We start from the raw sequence: 18,091 nt of genomic DNA, 5'->3' as shown, positions 1-18,091 counted from the left end.
CCCCCGAGCCTCCCGCCCCGGCATCCCGGGCGCCGGCAACCCGCCCGCCTCCGCCAGCGACGGCTGAGCAGCGTCTCGCCCCGCACCGGAGCGGGCGGCCCCGCCGCGGGGCTGGCCCCTGGGGAACGCACCCGCCCCGCTTCTCTGGCCGGGTCCCCGGCACGGCGGCCGCTGACACGGTGCAGCGACCGCGGCCGCAGGTTCGTGCGGGTCACTGTAGCGGCACGCAAGAACGCTCGGCTTTAGCAGAGGGGGTAAGCGGCAGCTGTGAGCTGCTGCGGGGGAGCGCAGGCTGTATTTGGGTTCGCGCCCCTCGGAGGGCTGCAGGTAGCCTTCACTTGACAGGACTCAGCGTAAACTGTAGTTTTCCGTCAGCTCGGTTCAACGCATTTTCTGCATAGCAAAAAAGCCCAGGACCACCCTTTTGTTGAATACGTCACAGGACCCCAGCAGTGCTGGTGGCAGGGCCTTCCAGAGGTCTCCAGCCAAAGGTCCTGCTGGGAGCAAGACCATTTATTATTGCCAGCAGTAGGTGAAGTCAGCTGTGGTTTTGTCCCACCGAGCCTTGAAAGCTGCCCAGCATGGAGGTCTCCACCTCTCTGGTGCCCTTATCAGAGCTGTCCCACATTCCTGAGGAGGGACTTTCCTCATGCCCATCATCAAGTCAGCAGAAGTGCCTAGGCAAGCAGGTCTGGGCGCCATACAACATCCCTCAAAGTTACATGTGTTTCTTACGAGTGGTGAGTCCATGAGCCTGGAAGGAAACCTCCTTGGAGCTGCCCTGTAACCCTGTCGCCGCCAGCAGCAGCGGTGATGGTGGGAGGGCTTAGCATTGCCCTTCTACAGAGCAGCAACAGTCAGGAAGCCAGTACTAACCTTGCTGTTCTCCTGGATGCTGCAGGCACCTTGTTCACAGCTGACTGGAGAGGAGTCGGTGAGCATCAGTGACTCACAGGGTAAGTGAGACTGACAGCTGACCAGGCAAAATCCTGCTGGTGGTCTGGCAGACTTGCATGTATCTGGTTAGCCCCATGAGCCTCAGAGTGCTTCAGGGACACCGGGTGACACTCAAGTGGTTTTCAAGTGCAATAAATAACTCCTACCAGTAGTCCTTAATGCTGCTATTTAATGTGACTGTTTACTTTGTCTCATGAAAGCAAAGTCACTGCAAGAAGAAGTGAATCTGCGTTCTTTTCATTGGTTAAAACTACTTCCCAACGCACGCATGCACCACTTCCACTTCCCTCAGCCCCCGTGGTCTGCTGATTTCGGCAGCCTCCAGTGCTGCTTGGTGGGCTGCCAAAGTACTGGTCTGTGGAGCTGGGCTCTCGTCCAATGCGTTTGCATGCTCCTTCAATGTTCATTCAATGACTGCTCACAGGTACTCATCCAGATTAATATGCCGTCTGCAGTCTTTGAAGAAGTGTGCCATGCCGTGTCCCGTCCTTTGACCTCTGACAACAACGCTGTTTCTTAGTCTCAAGATTGGCATTCTTCTGTGAGCTGCATGATGCTGCATGTAGCTGTTTCTCTTGGTTTGCCTCGAGGTTTGGGCCAGCCGGACCTCACCAGATCGATGTTTTGTCATCTGATCCCATGGACTAGAGCTGTTCAATGTTATGCACAAGCAAGCACACGTGCTTTTTTATTACTGGCCATGGTGAAAACAAGCAGGGCATGGTCTCAGTTTGTGATGCTGTGCTGAGGGAGCAGAAAGAGGAAGAGAATGCCAAGGAAGTATGGCTGTTGCCATCAGAGGGAGTGTCTGCACTCGTCTTTAAAAACTGAAATGGTCAGCGATCTCCAGGAGCAATCCTGATTATGAACATATCTACTTTGCTCTGGGAAAAAGGAGTTTCCTTTTTCTGAAAGGACAAGGAGTTGACGTCAGGTCTCAGTGTCTCTTTGCCCTACCCAAGTGGCTTCCACTAACCACCTGAAAGCTTCTTTGGAATACAGGCCTTGCTTTTGCCATGAGGAAGCTCAAGGAGAGTTATCCTGCAGTCAAGGTGCATGACCAGGGATGTCTGCTTCCTCTTGTCTGTTCACTTACATGTTTCTCAGTTCTTTCTGACACCTTCTGCAAGTCAGTCTAATAATCACCTTGTGCTTTGGTTAAACCTGATGTTGTGAGCATCACAATGACAATGCTGGTGTCCATGACACTAATGCCATCACAGTCAGCATTCAACTAAGGACCAGCTCGTAAATTGCCTTCTTCAATGAGCAAACCCAACTTTCAAAGCCTCCAGGCTCTGCAGACATCTTTATGGGTCAGTTAGCAAAAGGCAACCTAGCAATGTGACTCTCAGAAGACAATCCGTTCTTCAGAACTTGCAGGTCAGTCCAGAATTTGCATGTTTCACTGCTGTCAGCAAATACCCAGACTTGTGCTAGTAAAATTTGTCTTTCTTTTCTTTCAGCTTTGAACTGGGCACTTGTAGGGAAAGTTCCAGGTGGTGCATTGAGAGTCAGACCTTGACTGTGACTCAAGGTACAGTCAATTTGATTTCCCATGATACTACTATGTATGTCACGTCTTAAATTTAGCTAGCAATAGCAAAATAAGTTACAGCACAGTGTTCAGTACAAACATCAGAGGATTAGGAAGTGTCTAACACATTTTTCCACAGGTCCGTTGTAGCACCCTACCATGAATGCCTGCTATGTTTTGTGTGAGTGCTATAAAAATATTGCCATTTTTTCCATGGGACAACTGTCTTGCTCGCACTCAATGCAGGTCTGGGAGTAGAGTGGGGCTCTGTGATGAAAGAAGCCTCTGTTGCAGCCCGGGGATCATTTCCACTCTGCACACACGCAAGCGTGGAATCATGTGTGTATGGGTAAATACAGGTATACAAATCTAAGTATGTAATGGCACACCTATTTCTGGTATAGAGGTAAGATGTGTACTATTGAACCTGTGAATGAGGAAATAGAAATACAGGCCTTAAAGGAAAAATGTGTATGTGCATGTGCTTAGGCAAGGTCCGGCTGCGCATGCTGCATGTCAGCCCTCTGCAGCTTTTCACCATTGCAGCCTCCACCCCAGCCCAACTTGTGAAGAGTTCTTGGAGATGTCACTTTACCGTCATACCCAAATCAACTTCTAGCTCCCTGGCTTCATTGTGGTGGTCATGTTCTTTTTTGGTGAAGCTAATTTTTAGCCTTTTTCTCCCTACAAAAAATGGCTGTGTGACTATACCGCTTTGCTGCACGTGAATACGTCTGCCCATCCACCATGCCTAATGACTTGTAAGTCTGATTTTAATCAAACTTGGCAGTTGGAAGACATCATAAACATCCAAAATACTTGCTTAAACAAGCTATCAGGGTGCAACACAGTGAAAGTTCACTGGTAGTGTAGTGAGATATTTGTACCTAGGCATCAAAGTATGTGGGGGAAGAGGGAGGTTGTAAGCCCCATACTCTTAGAAGAAAAGCAAAGCTCTCAAGGAGCATGGCAAAATCCAGGAAAGGATGTGAATATGTGCCAAATGGGGGTCTATGAATCCTGCAGCTCATGGAAGGATTTGTTTTGGTGTGATCTAGCGTTCCAGGCCCACGCTGAGGCCAGTGTTTTAGCCATGGGGGTAGCACTAACTGCTGCCACAGGGCAACCACTCCCTACCTAAAGAGCAGTGTGTGGTCACCACCAGCTCTGCACGGGTGTCTCCACATGGTAATGCCCTGTCCCCTGGTCTGCAGCAAAACATGGCCCCTCCAAGTGCATGGCCTGGTGGAGTTGAGGGTGGCTGGGCCAACAGTGGGGCAGGACCTGGTCTAGTCCTTCTGAGTGTCTCTGTGCCAAGCCTCACAAGCCCTTTTCTGGCCAGGGAGGCCACAGAGAAGCACAGCCCATGCAGCAGCTCTCCTACCAGTTTACCCCAAGCTCAGCATGCATCATGTCAGCTTCTCCAGGCAGAGTGGGAGTTTGGGCTTGTGACCCTTCTCTTCAGTGTGGTCACGGCAGCCCTGAGCATCCCTGGGGACAGCAACAGGCCCTGCATGTGTGAGCAGCCTCAGATTGCACTGGGGTGAAGCCCACAGCCCAGGTTGCTCACAAGAGCAAAACAACATGCAGCACATCTCCCCAGGGCATGGAAGTAGTGCCTGGGATGAGTGCAGCTCAGGCAAGAGGCAGGCAAGATGAGCAGTAGGAAGGTAAGATTGTGATTTGGGGAAGGGCCAGATGAAGAGAGCTGGTGGGCAGCTGGTGGGCAGCAGCGGGGCAGCAGTGGGGCTGTGCACCCATGAGGGGGCCATGTGTGGGTTGCCTCAATTCACAAGTGCCCTCTGCTGGCACTGTGCACCCTGGGTGCTGGTGACAGACCCTGAGTGTGCATGTACGCTCTGGACTCCAGCCTGTGCACTGTGTTGTGCAGCTGTGCTCTTGGGTAAATTTATTGCAGCTGCCTTAATAGAAACGCTGCTTCCAGGAGTGCCAGCAGGACAGACATATGGTCCTCTCTGAGGTCATTGCTGCTTTTAAGGCATGCAAAACCCCAGCGATATCCCCAGTGTCTTTCTCTCTCTCCCCACCCCATCTCCCCCCCACTCTGAGGCATGCAACGCTGGTGCCACACCATTCAGGCACATTCCTCCATTTTTTTCCAGCACTGTTGTGGCAGCAGTGTGGAGCAGCGCATCTCCGCAGGGTAGGGGCCAGAGGCAAAGGCAAGGCTCCGTGCTGCCTGCGGGTCACCCTGCTGCAGAGCCATGAAGCCGAGTGTCCCTGCATGGCCCCCTGCTCTTGGGATACCGCTCTGCCAGGCTACTGCTTGCCACTGCATGGGCCGCAGATCTCTTCTTCCAAGGCGCTGGTTTAGGAGGAGGGTTGGGAAGGGCTGACTTCAGCTGGAGGGACGGGTAGCAGGCAAGGCAGGCAGACAGCAGAGGAACAAGTGAAGAGAGGCAGAAGGCTCTGGAGATCCAAAAGCAACATCCAGCTGCCCTTTGCTGAAAGCCCCGAAGAGTCAAATCAGGGACAGCACTGTCTCCGTGGAAAGAAGTCTCATGAGAGACCAGACAACAAGCTTTGTCTACCATTTGCAACGCTCATTACTTGAAATAAAGGCTTGAAACTGGTCCAGCTTCGCAGAGTGCAAGACTCACATCCGACATCATCTTACAAACCTGGAAGTCTTTTTGCACAGTTCCTCTTTAATTTCTGCTGCCAACAGTCAATCAGTTTTGCGGCATCGTTTTGCACAGTGCAGCGATTTGGGAAGGGTGCCAAGCAGCCCTGAAGTTGTGGGTTGCTGACATAGACCAGCTCCTGCTAACCTCCTTGCTTCCTGAATGGTGGGTCCTGCTGTAGACTGAGGGTGTCCCATACTAGTGTCAGGAATGGTGCATGAGCCTGTATCTCCTTACCAGCCCTACAGGGCTGATTCCCCCTTTCGTTTCAGTCGTAGCCAATCCTGTGACAAATGCACATGTGCATCTTTTAAACTGGATGGTGCTAAGCTGTGTCTCATGTCTCAGGTCCCATTTTGTGTGCTCACCTTGGCAGAGAAGTGAGGACAATCCTCTGCAAGAGGCACACAGTCAGACCTGTCAGAGCACAGGGAGGTGCCTGCAAAACTTTGGTTGTGCGTGGGTTGAGGAGTACAAGAGAAAAAAATAACTTGATCTGCAGAGAAACTCATCGCCAGGCAAGAAGCTGTATTCTACCTGCAGTTACATTCATCTAAGTGAAGCTAAACTTCCACCATTTCTTAGTTACAGTCTTTGTCATTTTTAACCTGAATGGTTCCTTCATCTCTTTTGTGTGGTTTTTATAGCTAGACATCGTGGCTTAGCCCAAGGTATGGTGCCATACACTTTCCATTCTAGCCACCAGAATAAGGTTAAATGGGCCTTGCCAAGATCTAGCTCCAAAGCCAGCTCCGGCGGAGTCACTGCTGCACTTAGGCAGTTCCTTGTGAGGCTCATCTTCTGGTGGTTTCGGTGGCTCCTGCTGTAGCACTTCCCATAACGCACAGCCTGAATCGTGTGTTACAGCAATTTAAACAGAAATCCATTATAAAGGTGGTCAGGCTTTGTGCTTGTCATTATCAGCAGTGCATTTCTTCTTTATGCACTGCTTTGCCTCCTGGGACAAACAGCAGCAAGAATAGCATCTGTCCAGAGGTGCCTGGATCTGGCTGGGCCCTTGAAGAGTGTATTTTCCAGAGCAGAATCTGGGATGAAGGTTATGCACAAAGGTGTGGTTTGGTGCCGCTGTTGAGCTCATTTTGCCTGACAGGTTCACAAAGGAGAAACTTTGCATTAGCATCTGGCCACTCAAAAGTAAGCTGCTTGCAATACTTCTGGTTCTGCTCTGATCTGCCAGTACAGACCTAGATAGCCATAGTGTGAAAGTAAAATGTAAAGCAAAGATGTGAGTTAACTAAGGATATTGCTATCAACATAAATGAGATGTCTCAGAAAGAACTTTGCTCTGCAAAGCACAAAGTTCACTCTGAAACTTTTAAGAGGAATAAAAACCAGAAGCTGCCGGGATGTGCTGGGAGAAACAGGGTGTGTTTCGCTGGGGGTGACACTGCCCTTCTATTGGCTCCCTCCCAGTGTTAATTTGTATATACCCAAATAGTTAATAGGTCATTTGGAAAAAAGATACCTGCACAGTAGGTGGGCTCTGAAGTCAGAAGTAGCAGGCAACCTCAAGGACACACAGTTCTGCTTTTAATATCTACGTGTAAGAAAGACCTGCTTCTTCCTTCTCTAGCAATTTAGCTAAAAGGAAAGTGTTGAGCAGTTTGTGTGCCTGCACATTCACTGTATAAACAGCACGCTGGAAAGCATTTCATTCCTTGAATTTTCTTCAGATGGATGCTGCACCCCTGGATGTGTAGAATAAAGTGGAGACAAGTGTGAAAGTTACCAGTGGCAATGTGGAAAGTTGGCCAGGCATGACTGGGTGACCTTGCTGCCAAAGATCCATGCAAATGCAGCGTCCCTGAACAACATCCCCTCAATGCACAGAGGAACAAAAAGTCTTCCCTGATTATCTTGCATTGTATCTCTCTTTACATTAATTCATCCTGGGGCAGCTCCGGGGGCTTTAGCAACTGACAGCCCAGGCCTTTCCTGCAAAAGCCGAAGGACCTCCTCCACAAATACTTGCTAAGAGCAGTTCTCACTTTGCAGGGGAGGGCTAGCATATGTGCTAACCATTTTCCTTCAGCGTGGTGCTAAATACAGCATGATGACAGCATTCAGTCCTACGCAAGATGGAATTAGCAACACTGTTCTCAGAAGGTATAAAAGTCTGAGGCCCAGTACAGGTTTGTTCATCTAGTAACAAACTCCAGGGAGAAAGAGACTCCAAAATCTGATTTTTCTGGCAAGTTACAGTGGGTGCAAGTTCCCAGATAAACAAGAGTGAACATCGGCATGCTTGAGACAGCCAATATACCCACCCCTACTGCCAGCATCCAGGTTAACTGTGTCAGCTCAGAGTAGGAGGGCACAGTCCCACAGCAGTCCCAGCCCAGCTAGCTCAGCGCTCTGCCATCCAGCCCAGGCACACAGCCTCATCCCCTCCCTTACGCCAGCATGGTGGCTTGGTTTACCCCATGCTGAGCATTTACTGGGGAAAAAGTAAATCCATGGTTTTCTGCTGTTTTATCTGCTGCACTGAGGATTTGGACACCTGTCCCTCATGTGGGAGCACATAGAAAAAGGAAGGTCAATACCATCCTTATGCTGCTGAAGAGCTGCAGGGCATCTGTGGGCTGCAGATGCATTCAGAGCATATCTTGCTGTCCAGAGGTCTGAACAGGCAGAGGCAAACCCAAGGGAGAGGAGAGGCAGGTGTCCTTGCATCGGGGTGAGCTGCAGCAACTTCTGCCCAGCTACAGTGACTCCAGCTGGCAGCTGAAGCAGGGGAAAAAGGTGTGCAATGGATGCTCTCCCTAGCCCTCTGCACCTCCAAGGTCCAGCCTGGCTTGGTGGGAAGCTCTGATCTTGTCCAGATCGATGCCACTTTGGCCCTGTCCCCTCTGCTGGTGGGAGTGTCAGCAGGCAGCAGATCTCGTCTGTGTAATCACCCTTTCTTGCGCTCTTGCAACCAACAGTATCACTGAGAAATTTTTGAATCATCAAACAAATAATGAGCGTTACTTACTGCCTGCCACGTGGGAATATTTACCCACAGTAATAAAGAGAGGAGGGAGGCAGCTGAAGGTGTGGTCTGCATCCAGAAATTCTGGCGAAACTGCCGGGAGGTGGTGATGGCTGGTCCCTGCCCCGGTTATGCAGGGACACCTCCTCAGGTGTGAGGTTTTGGCTCCCCTGTATATCCAAAGGAAAACCTCCGGTCACTTGCATCTCTGCTTTTTTTATGTGCTAAGGAGAAGAACAAATTGGTCCTTCTCCCTCCTACTTGTGGGGAAACCTCAGGGTGAGTGGAGAGGCAGAACAGAGGCTATCATCGTCTAAAAAACATCTGGAGAAAGGGAGGGAGCTAAGGATGAAAATGAGCATGGTACTTGCCCTCCTCTTTTTGATTTCCACGCTCGTGCAACGGGAGGATAGACTGCAGGCTCTGGGCTTGGGCTGCATGAGCAAGGCAGCACGCTGCTCCCAGGTACTGTGGGTCCCCGGTGTTTGCTGGTATGCAAAAGCCCTGGGAGGAGCAGCAGAACAGAAGTTAGAATATCGGTGCGACTGCAGCAAGCTGGGAGGCCAAGAAGAACTGTGAAATCCAGGAAAAGCAACAGATAACAGCAAAGAACCGGCAGGTCCTGCGTGGAGTGGTCACACCAAGGCCACAACGCAGATAAGGGCACCAGGCAGACGTAGAGCAAGAGCGATGTGATGGCCTCCTGCCATCTGTGCCCAGCCAGACAGAAAGCCGGCAAACAGCGCCGCCGTCACCTGGGAGGCAAATGCTTAGTCAGGGCTCACGATGTGATGGGCGATACCGGGCAGCACGGACACGGGCGGGTGGGTGCCGGTGAACGTGTGGGAACAAGCACAAAGACAGGGGCAATGTCGTGAGGGAACAAGCGTGAGATCAGTTTTGGGAGAAGAAGTCTGCTTCCTTGTTGCTGCCATCTCCAGCAGAGTTTCTCTGCCTTGCTGGTGGTGAGACTAAGCCTCCAGCTCTGCAGGCAAGCCCGGGACCTTCATACCTGACCCTCCTGCACGACTTGCGGGGCTGTGGCTGCTGAGAGTGCAGGGAGGAGGTGGCAGAGCAGGACCCTCTTCCCTGTCCCAGGAGAAGCCAGAGCTGAGTCCAAGGGCAGTCCCAGATGCAGGGGATGGGGAGCAGCTCCCCCATGTGCTGCTGTACTGCTGGGAGCCCAGGACCTGCTGGGGAAAGCAGAAAGGTGCCCCTCTTCGTGATACCAGCAAGACAGAGGAGGAAAGCCCAGGCTCAAATGCGTAACTCTCTCAGAAGTAGCTGGAGCTGTGCGGGCAATGTGAGGGCAAGCAGCCACCAGAAAACCTCCTGTCCCATCCAGGGAAGAATTTCCCCACCTCTTCTTCGAGGGGGACAGTAGGCAGGACTCTCATCGGGGGCTGCAAGCCTGTGCTTGAGATAAAAAGCAGGAAAAGACAAAACCAGTTTGCAAGAGGTGATTTCCCCTTTGTCATCTCTTAGTGTGTCATTGTAATTTGCTCTGCAAAGGCAGTGGCATTAGAATACCACTGAAGAACCAGGTGGAGGAAGATCAAGCCTCATATCAGCCAACAGCGTGCTGGTGGCAGGGCCCTCCAGGGCTCACCCACCAAACCTGGTGCACAGCAGGGCTTGGTCAGGGCATCCACAGCTTTGTATACAGCCCACCGAGGACTGAGGTCTCCCACCTCCCTGCTGGTTTGGGTTGCTCACCCTCTGGGGTAAGGTTTCTTTCCTAACTCCTGACCTGAACTTCTCAGGGCTGCAGTTTGTGCCTGTTGCTTTTTATTCTGTCATCTGGCACTACCAAGAAGAGGTCGGCTCCATCAACTGCCCTTCCAGCAGTTGTAGGCTGCTATCAGATTCCCCCTTGGCCTCCCTGGTACTAGCCTAAACAAGACCAACAGGCCCCCGTGTGCCTCAGGAGCAACTGCTAATGCAGTTAAATATTTACTTTAGTTGAGGGATTTCCAAAGTGGAATAATAATAAAAGCCAAAGGTTATTGAACTGTGTAAACTCCCTGAAGAGGGAATATAAAACATGTGCACAGCCGCCTCGGCAGAGCAGAGGAATGGTTCTGCAAGGGGAACCCTGAATCGGTCACCTTTCCCCTTCCCAAAACCTGGTCACAGCCCTGCTGAGTTTGGTGGAAGGACCTCCAAAGGGCAAGGATGGACGCAGCCTCATGCAGGGCCTGTACCCCTCTGGCCACGGTGGATGCTCACCAAGCCATTCCCTCTTGTCTCAGCCGGCCGGAGCCAGCGTGAACGTTCCTAAGCCTCAGGTAAGACTGTGGGGAAGAAATGTCGTGAGCACAGTCATGGTCGGCTCCTCAGCAAGTGCAAATGTGCATGCTGTGGGTGTCTGGAGCTCTCCCAGCCTGCTGGTGGTTTCTGCAGGACACCTAACCCCTGCCCATCCCTTGCGCACGCAGCACCTCCTACCCGCTACCAGGGCGAAGGGCACCCTTCTTCTGGCCCAGACTTCATCTTGGCAAGTCTGTCCCAATAGAGTTTTTAGTCAACACTGGTCTTCAGCTATGATGCCGACTTTCTGCCCAGCAGTCCTCTTTTCCATCCTTCAGCCTTCACCAATGGATTTTGATTCACCACAAGAAGGTGGGGACAGGTGTGGAAAATTCAGCTTCTCAGAGAGAGGTGATGAGGATGCTCACATGGAAAGACAGACGTCGAGCATCCAGTCTTGCAGGCAAAGCAGCTGGGATCTTCTGGGGTGGCGATGCTTGCTGAGAAGTTCTTCACTGAAGAGTTGGTGTCTCTGCAGCCCCAGCCTGTCCAACCCCATCCAGCAATGGGGTGGGCTTGCCACAGCATGACAGCAGGCCTCCGGTGTGTTTGAGATCCCCCTCCTGGGGTCCTACCCTGTGCATTAGGCAGGTGAGTGTCCGCCTGGCCGGGTCTCATGGGATAATGATCAGGCCACAGTGCAACCACCCAAATCAGCCTGAATTTCCTGGCTTTTCCATGTGAAGTCTCCCAAGCCAAATGGAGATACCTGCCACATACGAAGAATGGCAGCTGCAAAGCTGGGGGGCTGGTTCAGGCGAGGCGTACCAAGAGGTAAGCTGGCTGAGTGGAGTGGAGAAGAGCAGCATTGCCCAGCTCAGGCTACAGTGCAAAGGGGTGGTAAAGCACCCTCCAGTGCTGGTACCTGCAGCTGGCAAGTGGCACTGGGGTGGCTTATCAGTTGCATGAGAGCACCTACGTGATCCCTTTGGGTGCACAGTCCAGCTGTTCCCAGCACAGATCAAACACTGCTCAAAATGCTGCTTTTCCCAGCACTACTGAGATAAGGCGGTGCCCTCCCCTATAAAGGCAGCCACGAGCGGAGCGAGGTGCATGAGCATGTGCACCTGAACAGACCATGCCTGCGAGGGAGCTGGTGGTGGTGGTGACGGCACTGGTGACTCTCATCACTGCTGGTGGTAAGCTCTGCTGCCGGCAGCTGGCTCTCCAGTGGCGGGTTGGGAACCACAGAGGGACCAAAAATGGGTGGGAGGGCAGAAAGACCGAGAAACTCTGGTTTGGTGAACAGGGGAGGAGGGCAAGGAAACACAGTGGCAGTGTGGTGGGGAAGAAGGACCAGAGCAAACACACCGTGCCTTATTAGCAGTTCAGGGCAAGGGTTACAGGCTGGTTCATCAACCATATTGCACTCAGTAGAGGGACGGGATAGGGGACAGCCCACAATGTGAACAGGAACCAGGATGTGGGAGTACAGCACATACACTGGGATGGCAGCTACTGTCATTCCTGCCTCCATGAAGACCTGCAAGTCTTTGCAAGAGCACTATGTGCTCAGCATATTCATGTGGGAAGCAGCTGTTTGTAGGCCCTGGAAAGCTGGTGCTACCTAGGCGCGTGTAGTGGTGGTCCTGCAGCAGCCTGTGTGTGAGCCCTCATGCTCCCAGGACATTTGTGCATTGCACAGATGGGCTGTGAACTGGTGCTACTGCTCTGCCTGAGTGCAGAAAAGGAACCCACTGAATGCAGGTCTCCCTCGGGATGGCTATTGTCCAGCTGTGCAGCGTCACCCAGCCTCAGCCCTCTGAAAATACCCCATGTTCCCATGCAGCGCTGCATGCGTTCACATTTCCTGGGATGTGCTGGATGCTCTGTGGAGCTCCTGGTGCAGACTGGGAGAGAGGGCTGTTGGGACAGGGATTAGGGGGTGGGAACAGACGTTCCCAGCTTTGTCCCAGCAAGCTCAGCTGCGGATGGAGACTGTGCACTGTGCTGTTGGGAGGGTGGGGGGGTGGCATGGAGTAAGCTGATCCCACCTCCCAAAACCCACACAGCTGATCTGTGTCCTGAGTGGGCCCTGCACAACCCTGCCTTCCCTTTGGTTTGGATGTGACCCTCTGTCGATGCCTCATGCTCCTGTCACAGGTGTGCCACTCTCACAGGTCTCTGCTCTGTTTCAGGGGCAGAGCTGAACGAAGGGAATGGCCTGAGAAGGGTAAGCGGTTTCTGGTTTTTCTTTGTTCATGGCTTGAGATGGGATTTAGTGCCTGGCATGCCTGGGAGAAAGGCTGATCCCAGCAATCATCCCCAGCCTCATGGGTACTGGTGCTCCAGCATCAAACCCACATCAAAGCCCAGGTTGTGAGTCCCACTGAGGGATGCGGTGGTCTCTGCTCGCTACTTTCCTGCTCTGTGTGTACTCCCTGCCCTGTCTGGGGCAGAGGGAACCAGGTCGCTAGTGGTACTTGCTCCTGCCTGGGTGCTGAGGGAGGAAGAGATGGGTGCTCCTGGCACTCAAATGTGTGCTGCGGTTTCTCCTTTCCAGCCGGTGTGTGGAGACATGGTTGAGCTGCAGGCCTGCCCCCTCCTGCACTTGCCTGTCTGTGGGACCGACGGGAACACCTATGCCAATGAATGCCAGCTCTGTGTGCAGCAAATGTAAGCTCATGCCTTTGGCAGAGACCTCCAGGGGTCTAATTTTGGGGGTCTGAAACTAGGTGCTCGTGAAATACTGTCATTCAGGCTCCCCCGTGCCTGGGGAAAGCCATGGCAGATGGGAAACACATGTATTCCTGCCTAGCAAAGTGGAAGAGGGCTTTTTCATGTCAGCTGAGCCGGGTGCTGGGCTGTGAAGCCTGTGAGCTTCACCCTCCTTTGCTGGCAGTGACAGTGGATAGGTGCAGGAATATCCCTAGCTCTTGCCTGCGGGTTCCTGCCCCATCCTTGGCACCATGTTTAGTGGCTACTGTGCAGCTGCAGGCTGAGGGATCTAGCTTATTGTGTTGGCAGGGCACTAATCCCCCAGAAGAGCTGAATATTCATCCATTGGATCAGCTTGCTAAATCAGACCACCCTATGGCTGCATGATCATCAGGAGGCCATGGCCAGGAGACCCTCCAACACAAGTGCCTGCAAGCTGGCAATAAACCAGATGCTCTGTAGAGGATGGGAGAAGGTCCCACTGTCTGTGCTGCCTGCAATTAGAGAAGGGATAGTTGAACTTAGATGGGCAAAAAGGTCAACTAGGCATCTAGTCTGGACAGCCAAATAGAACCACTAAGTCCTTCAAAGGGACCTCTGTGAATGCAGATGCCCAGTTATGTGCCTCATGGCTCTTTTGGCAGAACTTCAAACCAAACTTGAGGACAAGGGCAACAGGGACCTCATGAGAAGCACAAGGGTTGCTTTGGGGCAGTGATTTTATCTAGGTTGGGAAGTGACTGTCTGGGCAGGGGTTCCTGCTAGTAAGGGACCGAGGATGAAGATCAGGTCAGCAGTGCACTTGCACGGCAAATAACACAAACTGCGTGCTGGACTGCAGGAGGAGAGGGATGACCAGCTTGTCAAGGGAGGCTGCAAGGAGGTGTGGAGGAGCTGCGTCCAGCTAGTCTGGGGAAGGGGAGGCTTGGGGAGGCCTCGCAGCAGCCTACAGTTGTACATGGGATGAAGCCACACTCTTCTTGGTGGTAGCAGGTGATGCAACATGGGGGAAGAGCCACAGGTAGCAGCCCCAGAAGGTACAGACTGGACATGGGGGAAAACCCTTCCCCAGGAGGGTGTTACACCACGGAGGTCAGGGGGGGGTCTCCATCCTTGGGGCATGGGTGGTTAGGGCTCAGACAGAGCCATGGCCACCATAACCCCACACTGGGGACAGCCCTGCTGAGAGCAGGTTGGGCTGGAGACCCACCACCAGCGCTGCACACGCGGGGAGGGGACATCTGTGGGCCAGGATGGCTTGCAGTCATCTCAGCTTTTTAGACAGGAAAATGAACAAGCCAATTTTATAATAGTCAGCTCTGTTCCATGGGCTGTACAGGAGCCAAAATACAACTTGAGGAGTATTTTTTTTGAGCTCTTACTCTTTTTTCCTATGTTATTCTAGGAAAACCAGGCAAGACATCCGGATTTTGAAGGATGGAGAGTGTCAAAATATCTAAGCTTTCTGGTAGCTTTCCTGAGCTTAGCAACAGGTGATTAATTGATCCTGTGTGCTCTTTCCTGATTGCACATTTAAGTTAGTGAAGGTGAATAATAAAATGACATGCACAATCTTATTTCAACATCACTTTTTTATGCAAGGCTGAGGGAAAACAGCACAAGCCAACTCCCACAAAGGGCTAGTAAAAGCATACAGTCAAAACATTCATTTCAAATCCACATCACAAAACAAGGCTCTGCACTGTGAGTATTCCTGTGAGAAAGGCCACAAGGGAGCAGCAAGAAACACACAGATCCCGATGAAGAAGGTCCTGAACAAGTGCAGGTTTTTTCTGCAGAGGCCATTTAGCGAAGGAAAAGTAAAGTTTCTTCAGCATGGGAGAAGAAAACTCCCTGACTCCCTTGCAAACACCACTGCTTCCAGAGCTGATATAAATTGAAAACAGTAACAGCTGCACTTCTCATACTAGATGTTATTCAGCTTTTTCTCCAAGAGCCTTTCACACAAGAGGAATCAGCCCAGATGACACATGGGAGCATGGAAAGAGCCCAGGGGGAGACCCTGAACACAAGGGAACCCAGATCTCTGCTCCAGTACTTTAGAGCAACCTCCAAACTGAACTAATTACCCAGCAGATTAAAAGCTCTTCCCCAGGCTGAAAAGTCCTAGCCTGGCTAGTTGCTCAGAATTGTCCCGAGCTTTGATTGTCCCTGTTTTCCTTCCCCAGACCCTTTCCACTTCTGCACGGGAAGGGACACAGCTTGCTCACCTGTCCACAGCTGCTGCTATTAGACCATCTGCTTATTTGTCCGGGGGCTCTGCAAGCCTGTTTGCCCCCTTCCAGTCCTCAGGTAGCAAGGGGGGGTGATCTGGCTGCATGTTGCTCTCTGTGTTGCCACTCCTTCTATGCAGACCTTCAGATGGTGTCTCCCCTGCACAGTGGGGAAGGGTTTTGGTGGGGTTATCAGCCCCAAAACACTTCCATGGTGAGCAACACAAATGCCTTGCTCATCTCCCCCCTGGGGTTTTCTGCATCTGCTGCTGCCAACCCAACTGCAGGCAGGATGTATTCCGGCAGCTCCGTCCCAGCTCTCTGCCAGGGCTGAGGGGAAGATTTTGCCCAGCATAGCATGGTGCATAACTGGGACCTGTTCTCATGGGAGGGCAGGGGCAGCATCTCAGCCCCACACAGTGGCTTGAGCCACACAGGCTGAGTGGCTGCAGCCTGTCATTGTGTATCCCGAGAGCCATGTCTCTTGCAGAGGCTAGGAAAGAGCAACACAGACAATTTGGGGGCTCTTCTAAAAAGGGAAACTGCATGCCTCCAGCACAACGTGGAGTGTTTATTCAGAAACTGCAGAGCTAAAGCACATACTTGTGGGCCAGACTTACAAGGTCAAAGTGTGGGAAGCCTCAGGATGGGATCAGTGTGTAGTCTACACACAGTGAATTCAGAGATACCCGTCCTCCCAGGGACTGGTGGATTTGCCTGTTTATCTCACATGGCTCAAAAACAAGTCTCAGACCAAGGGGAGGCGAAAGGAGTGATTTAACACCACCACAAACCTCAGGAGCTGGTGCAGAATGGCTGGAGCCGGTCTGGTACAGAAAGTCTGACTCTGAAGGCCAGCAGATTTGTGTCTGGCAAGGTCAGGCGAGACTCAGGAGACAGCTGGTGGATAGCAAGATGCCTGCAATGCACTGGTCTGTGGCAGGGGGTATGCATGTGGATTTGCACTTTTGCATACAATTTTGCCTGTTGAATTTACCAATCTGTTTCCCAACTTTTCATGCTTCAGTCAAGGCAGGGGCAGAAAGGGATTATCTTCTTTCACAGGCACCATAGTTCATCACACAGAGCTACTAGTAGTCCTGCTCCCAGAGAAGCATGTTGCAATCAGGCAAGTTGCCCCCAAACCTGCCTCAAGTTGGAGTGAAGGACAAGCCTGAAAATTGCTTCTCTGTTGTTCTCATGCAAGATGAAACTGGAAGAAGAAGTGCCCCTGACCCCCTGCTAGAGTGACAGCCGTATAACTCTCCCAGCTGCCCATGTTGATCCCCCAGATAACAGTGGGTTGAGGGCTGTATCCATGACTGCAGGGAGGGGTAGGCAGGTCTCTGGATATTGCCTTGCAGTAGCAATGCCAGATGGGGGTAAACAGAGATACCACTGAGTCTCATAAAGAGCTTTGACATCTGCATAGATCCAAAGCCTTGGTGTTGCTGTGTCTGCAGTGACAGCAGTCCCAACAGTGTCCAGAGGCAGGCCCAGTGACAGGATCCAGTGCTAGGTCCAGCTGTCCCTTGGACAAAGCATTCCCAGGGCTTTTGGGTAGTGAAAGCCGTGTCGGGGACCAGCATGGTGAGATGTGCCCAAGGTGGCGGGGGGTCCCCTACCAAGCAGCTCCAATGACACTCAAGGAACCTGTGACACTGGAGCTGCTCAGGTTGCTGGACACCTGGTTGAGCTCCTCCAGGTCCTCACCTAGGAAACTGGATGCATCAATGAAGGTGGCCCAGGGCTAGCTGAACCAAAATGTGGAGAGAAAGGGGAAGGAAGCAGTGCCTGGCACACTGTAAAGCATCCAGCTGCAACAGCTCATGCAACTGAGACTGGCCAGAAAGTTTAACCTACTTGCACAAATTCACCTATAGCAAAGGGAAGGCAGCTTTGGCTATATCTGCTACAGAGCTCTGCTGGAGAAGGAGTGCTGTGTTGCTCGTGCTGATGGGGGACACAGAAACAACACTGGGCTCTAAAATGAGTGTCCGAGCCCAGTGTTCCTGGCATTGTGGGCAAGTCTCTGCCTCTCAGTCCCTCCACTTCGGGGCAGAGACAACTTGAAACTAAGTGGTGTAGTCTGTAATTTCCACACTGTAATTTCCAAATGGGATCCCATGGAATAATAAAATCACTTCCTTGGCATTTAAAGTAATTCACACACAAGAGCCAAATCTTTACAGAGATTTCAGTCTTGAGAGATGCAAGTGCAGGCTCTGGAAGATTTTAAAGCCCATCTATTCTATTAAGCACCTCTAAAGACTCCGAGGGCACAGCAACTCTTTCTTTTACAAACATTCTTTACAAATCTATTGGTTTCTACCCAGCTAGAAGATGGCTGGAATGGAGAAACATTCCCAGTACCAGCTCTGCAGAGTCTTATGGCAATGTTTTGCTGAGTCAAGAGTCATTTATCAGACGTCACCAGGCTTTGGAGTGACTGAGTAGATGGGGGGTGTGAGAAGCTCAGTTAGCTACAGCCTGAGCATGCACTCAGTTCCCATGCAGCACTGAAACAGCCGGGGATTTACACCCTTTCTTTCATGTGGCATATCACCTGCAAGCAGCCCAGAATATGTCAAGCTCTTTGTATGCTTCCACATGTGATGTCCCGCTATGGCCAGGCATATAGAATCATAGAATAGAATAGTTTAGTTTGGAAAAGGCCCTTAAGATCATCTAGTCCAACTGTTAACCTAATGCTACCAAGTCCACCACTAAACCATGTCCCCCAAGTGCCACATCTACA

At 51.8% G+C, this 18,091-nt stretch overlaps 1 protein-coding gene across 2 annotated transcripts; it reads left to right on the top strand.

Annotated features, from left to right (window-relative positions):
• The first annotated feature begins 10,953 nt into the window (after nucleotides 1-10,953).
• SPINK4 (serine peptidase inhibitor Kazal type 4) lies at nucleotides 10,954-14,668 on the top strand. 2 transcript variants are annotated; one of them, XM_075020496.1, is made up of 6 exons: nucleotides 11,002-11,032; nucleotides 11,128-11,215; nucleotides 11,435-11,580; nucleotides 12,580-12,614; nucleotides 12,945-13,057; nucleotides 14,505-14,668. In XM_075020496.1, exons 3-6 carry the CDS (start codon nucleotides 11,520-11,522, stop codon nucleotides 14,557-14,559), a joined length of 264 nt encoding a protein of 87 aa, XP_074876597.1. In that variant the 5' UTR covers nucleotides 11,002-11,032; nucleotides 11,128-11,215; nucleotides 11,435-11,519; the 3' UTR covers nucleotides 14,560-14,668. The 2 variants fall into 2 exon arrangements, with proteins under 2 accessions (XP_074876596.1, XP_074876597.1); XM_075020495.1 differs by having other exon boundaries at nucleotides 10,954-11,580.
• Nucleotides 14,669-18,091: the final 3,423 nt, after the last annotated feature.

Source organism: Buteo buteo, chromosome Z (genome assembly GCF_964188355.1).
Source record: "Buteo buteo chromosome Z, bButBut1.hap1.1, whole genome shotgun sequence".
NCBI classification, from domain to species: Eukaryota; Metazoa; Chordata; class Aves; order Accipitriformes; family Accipitridae; genus Buteo; species Buteo buteo.
Note: the sequence above shows the minus strand (reverse complement) of the source record. Positions and strands in the feature narration are given on the sequence as shown.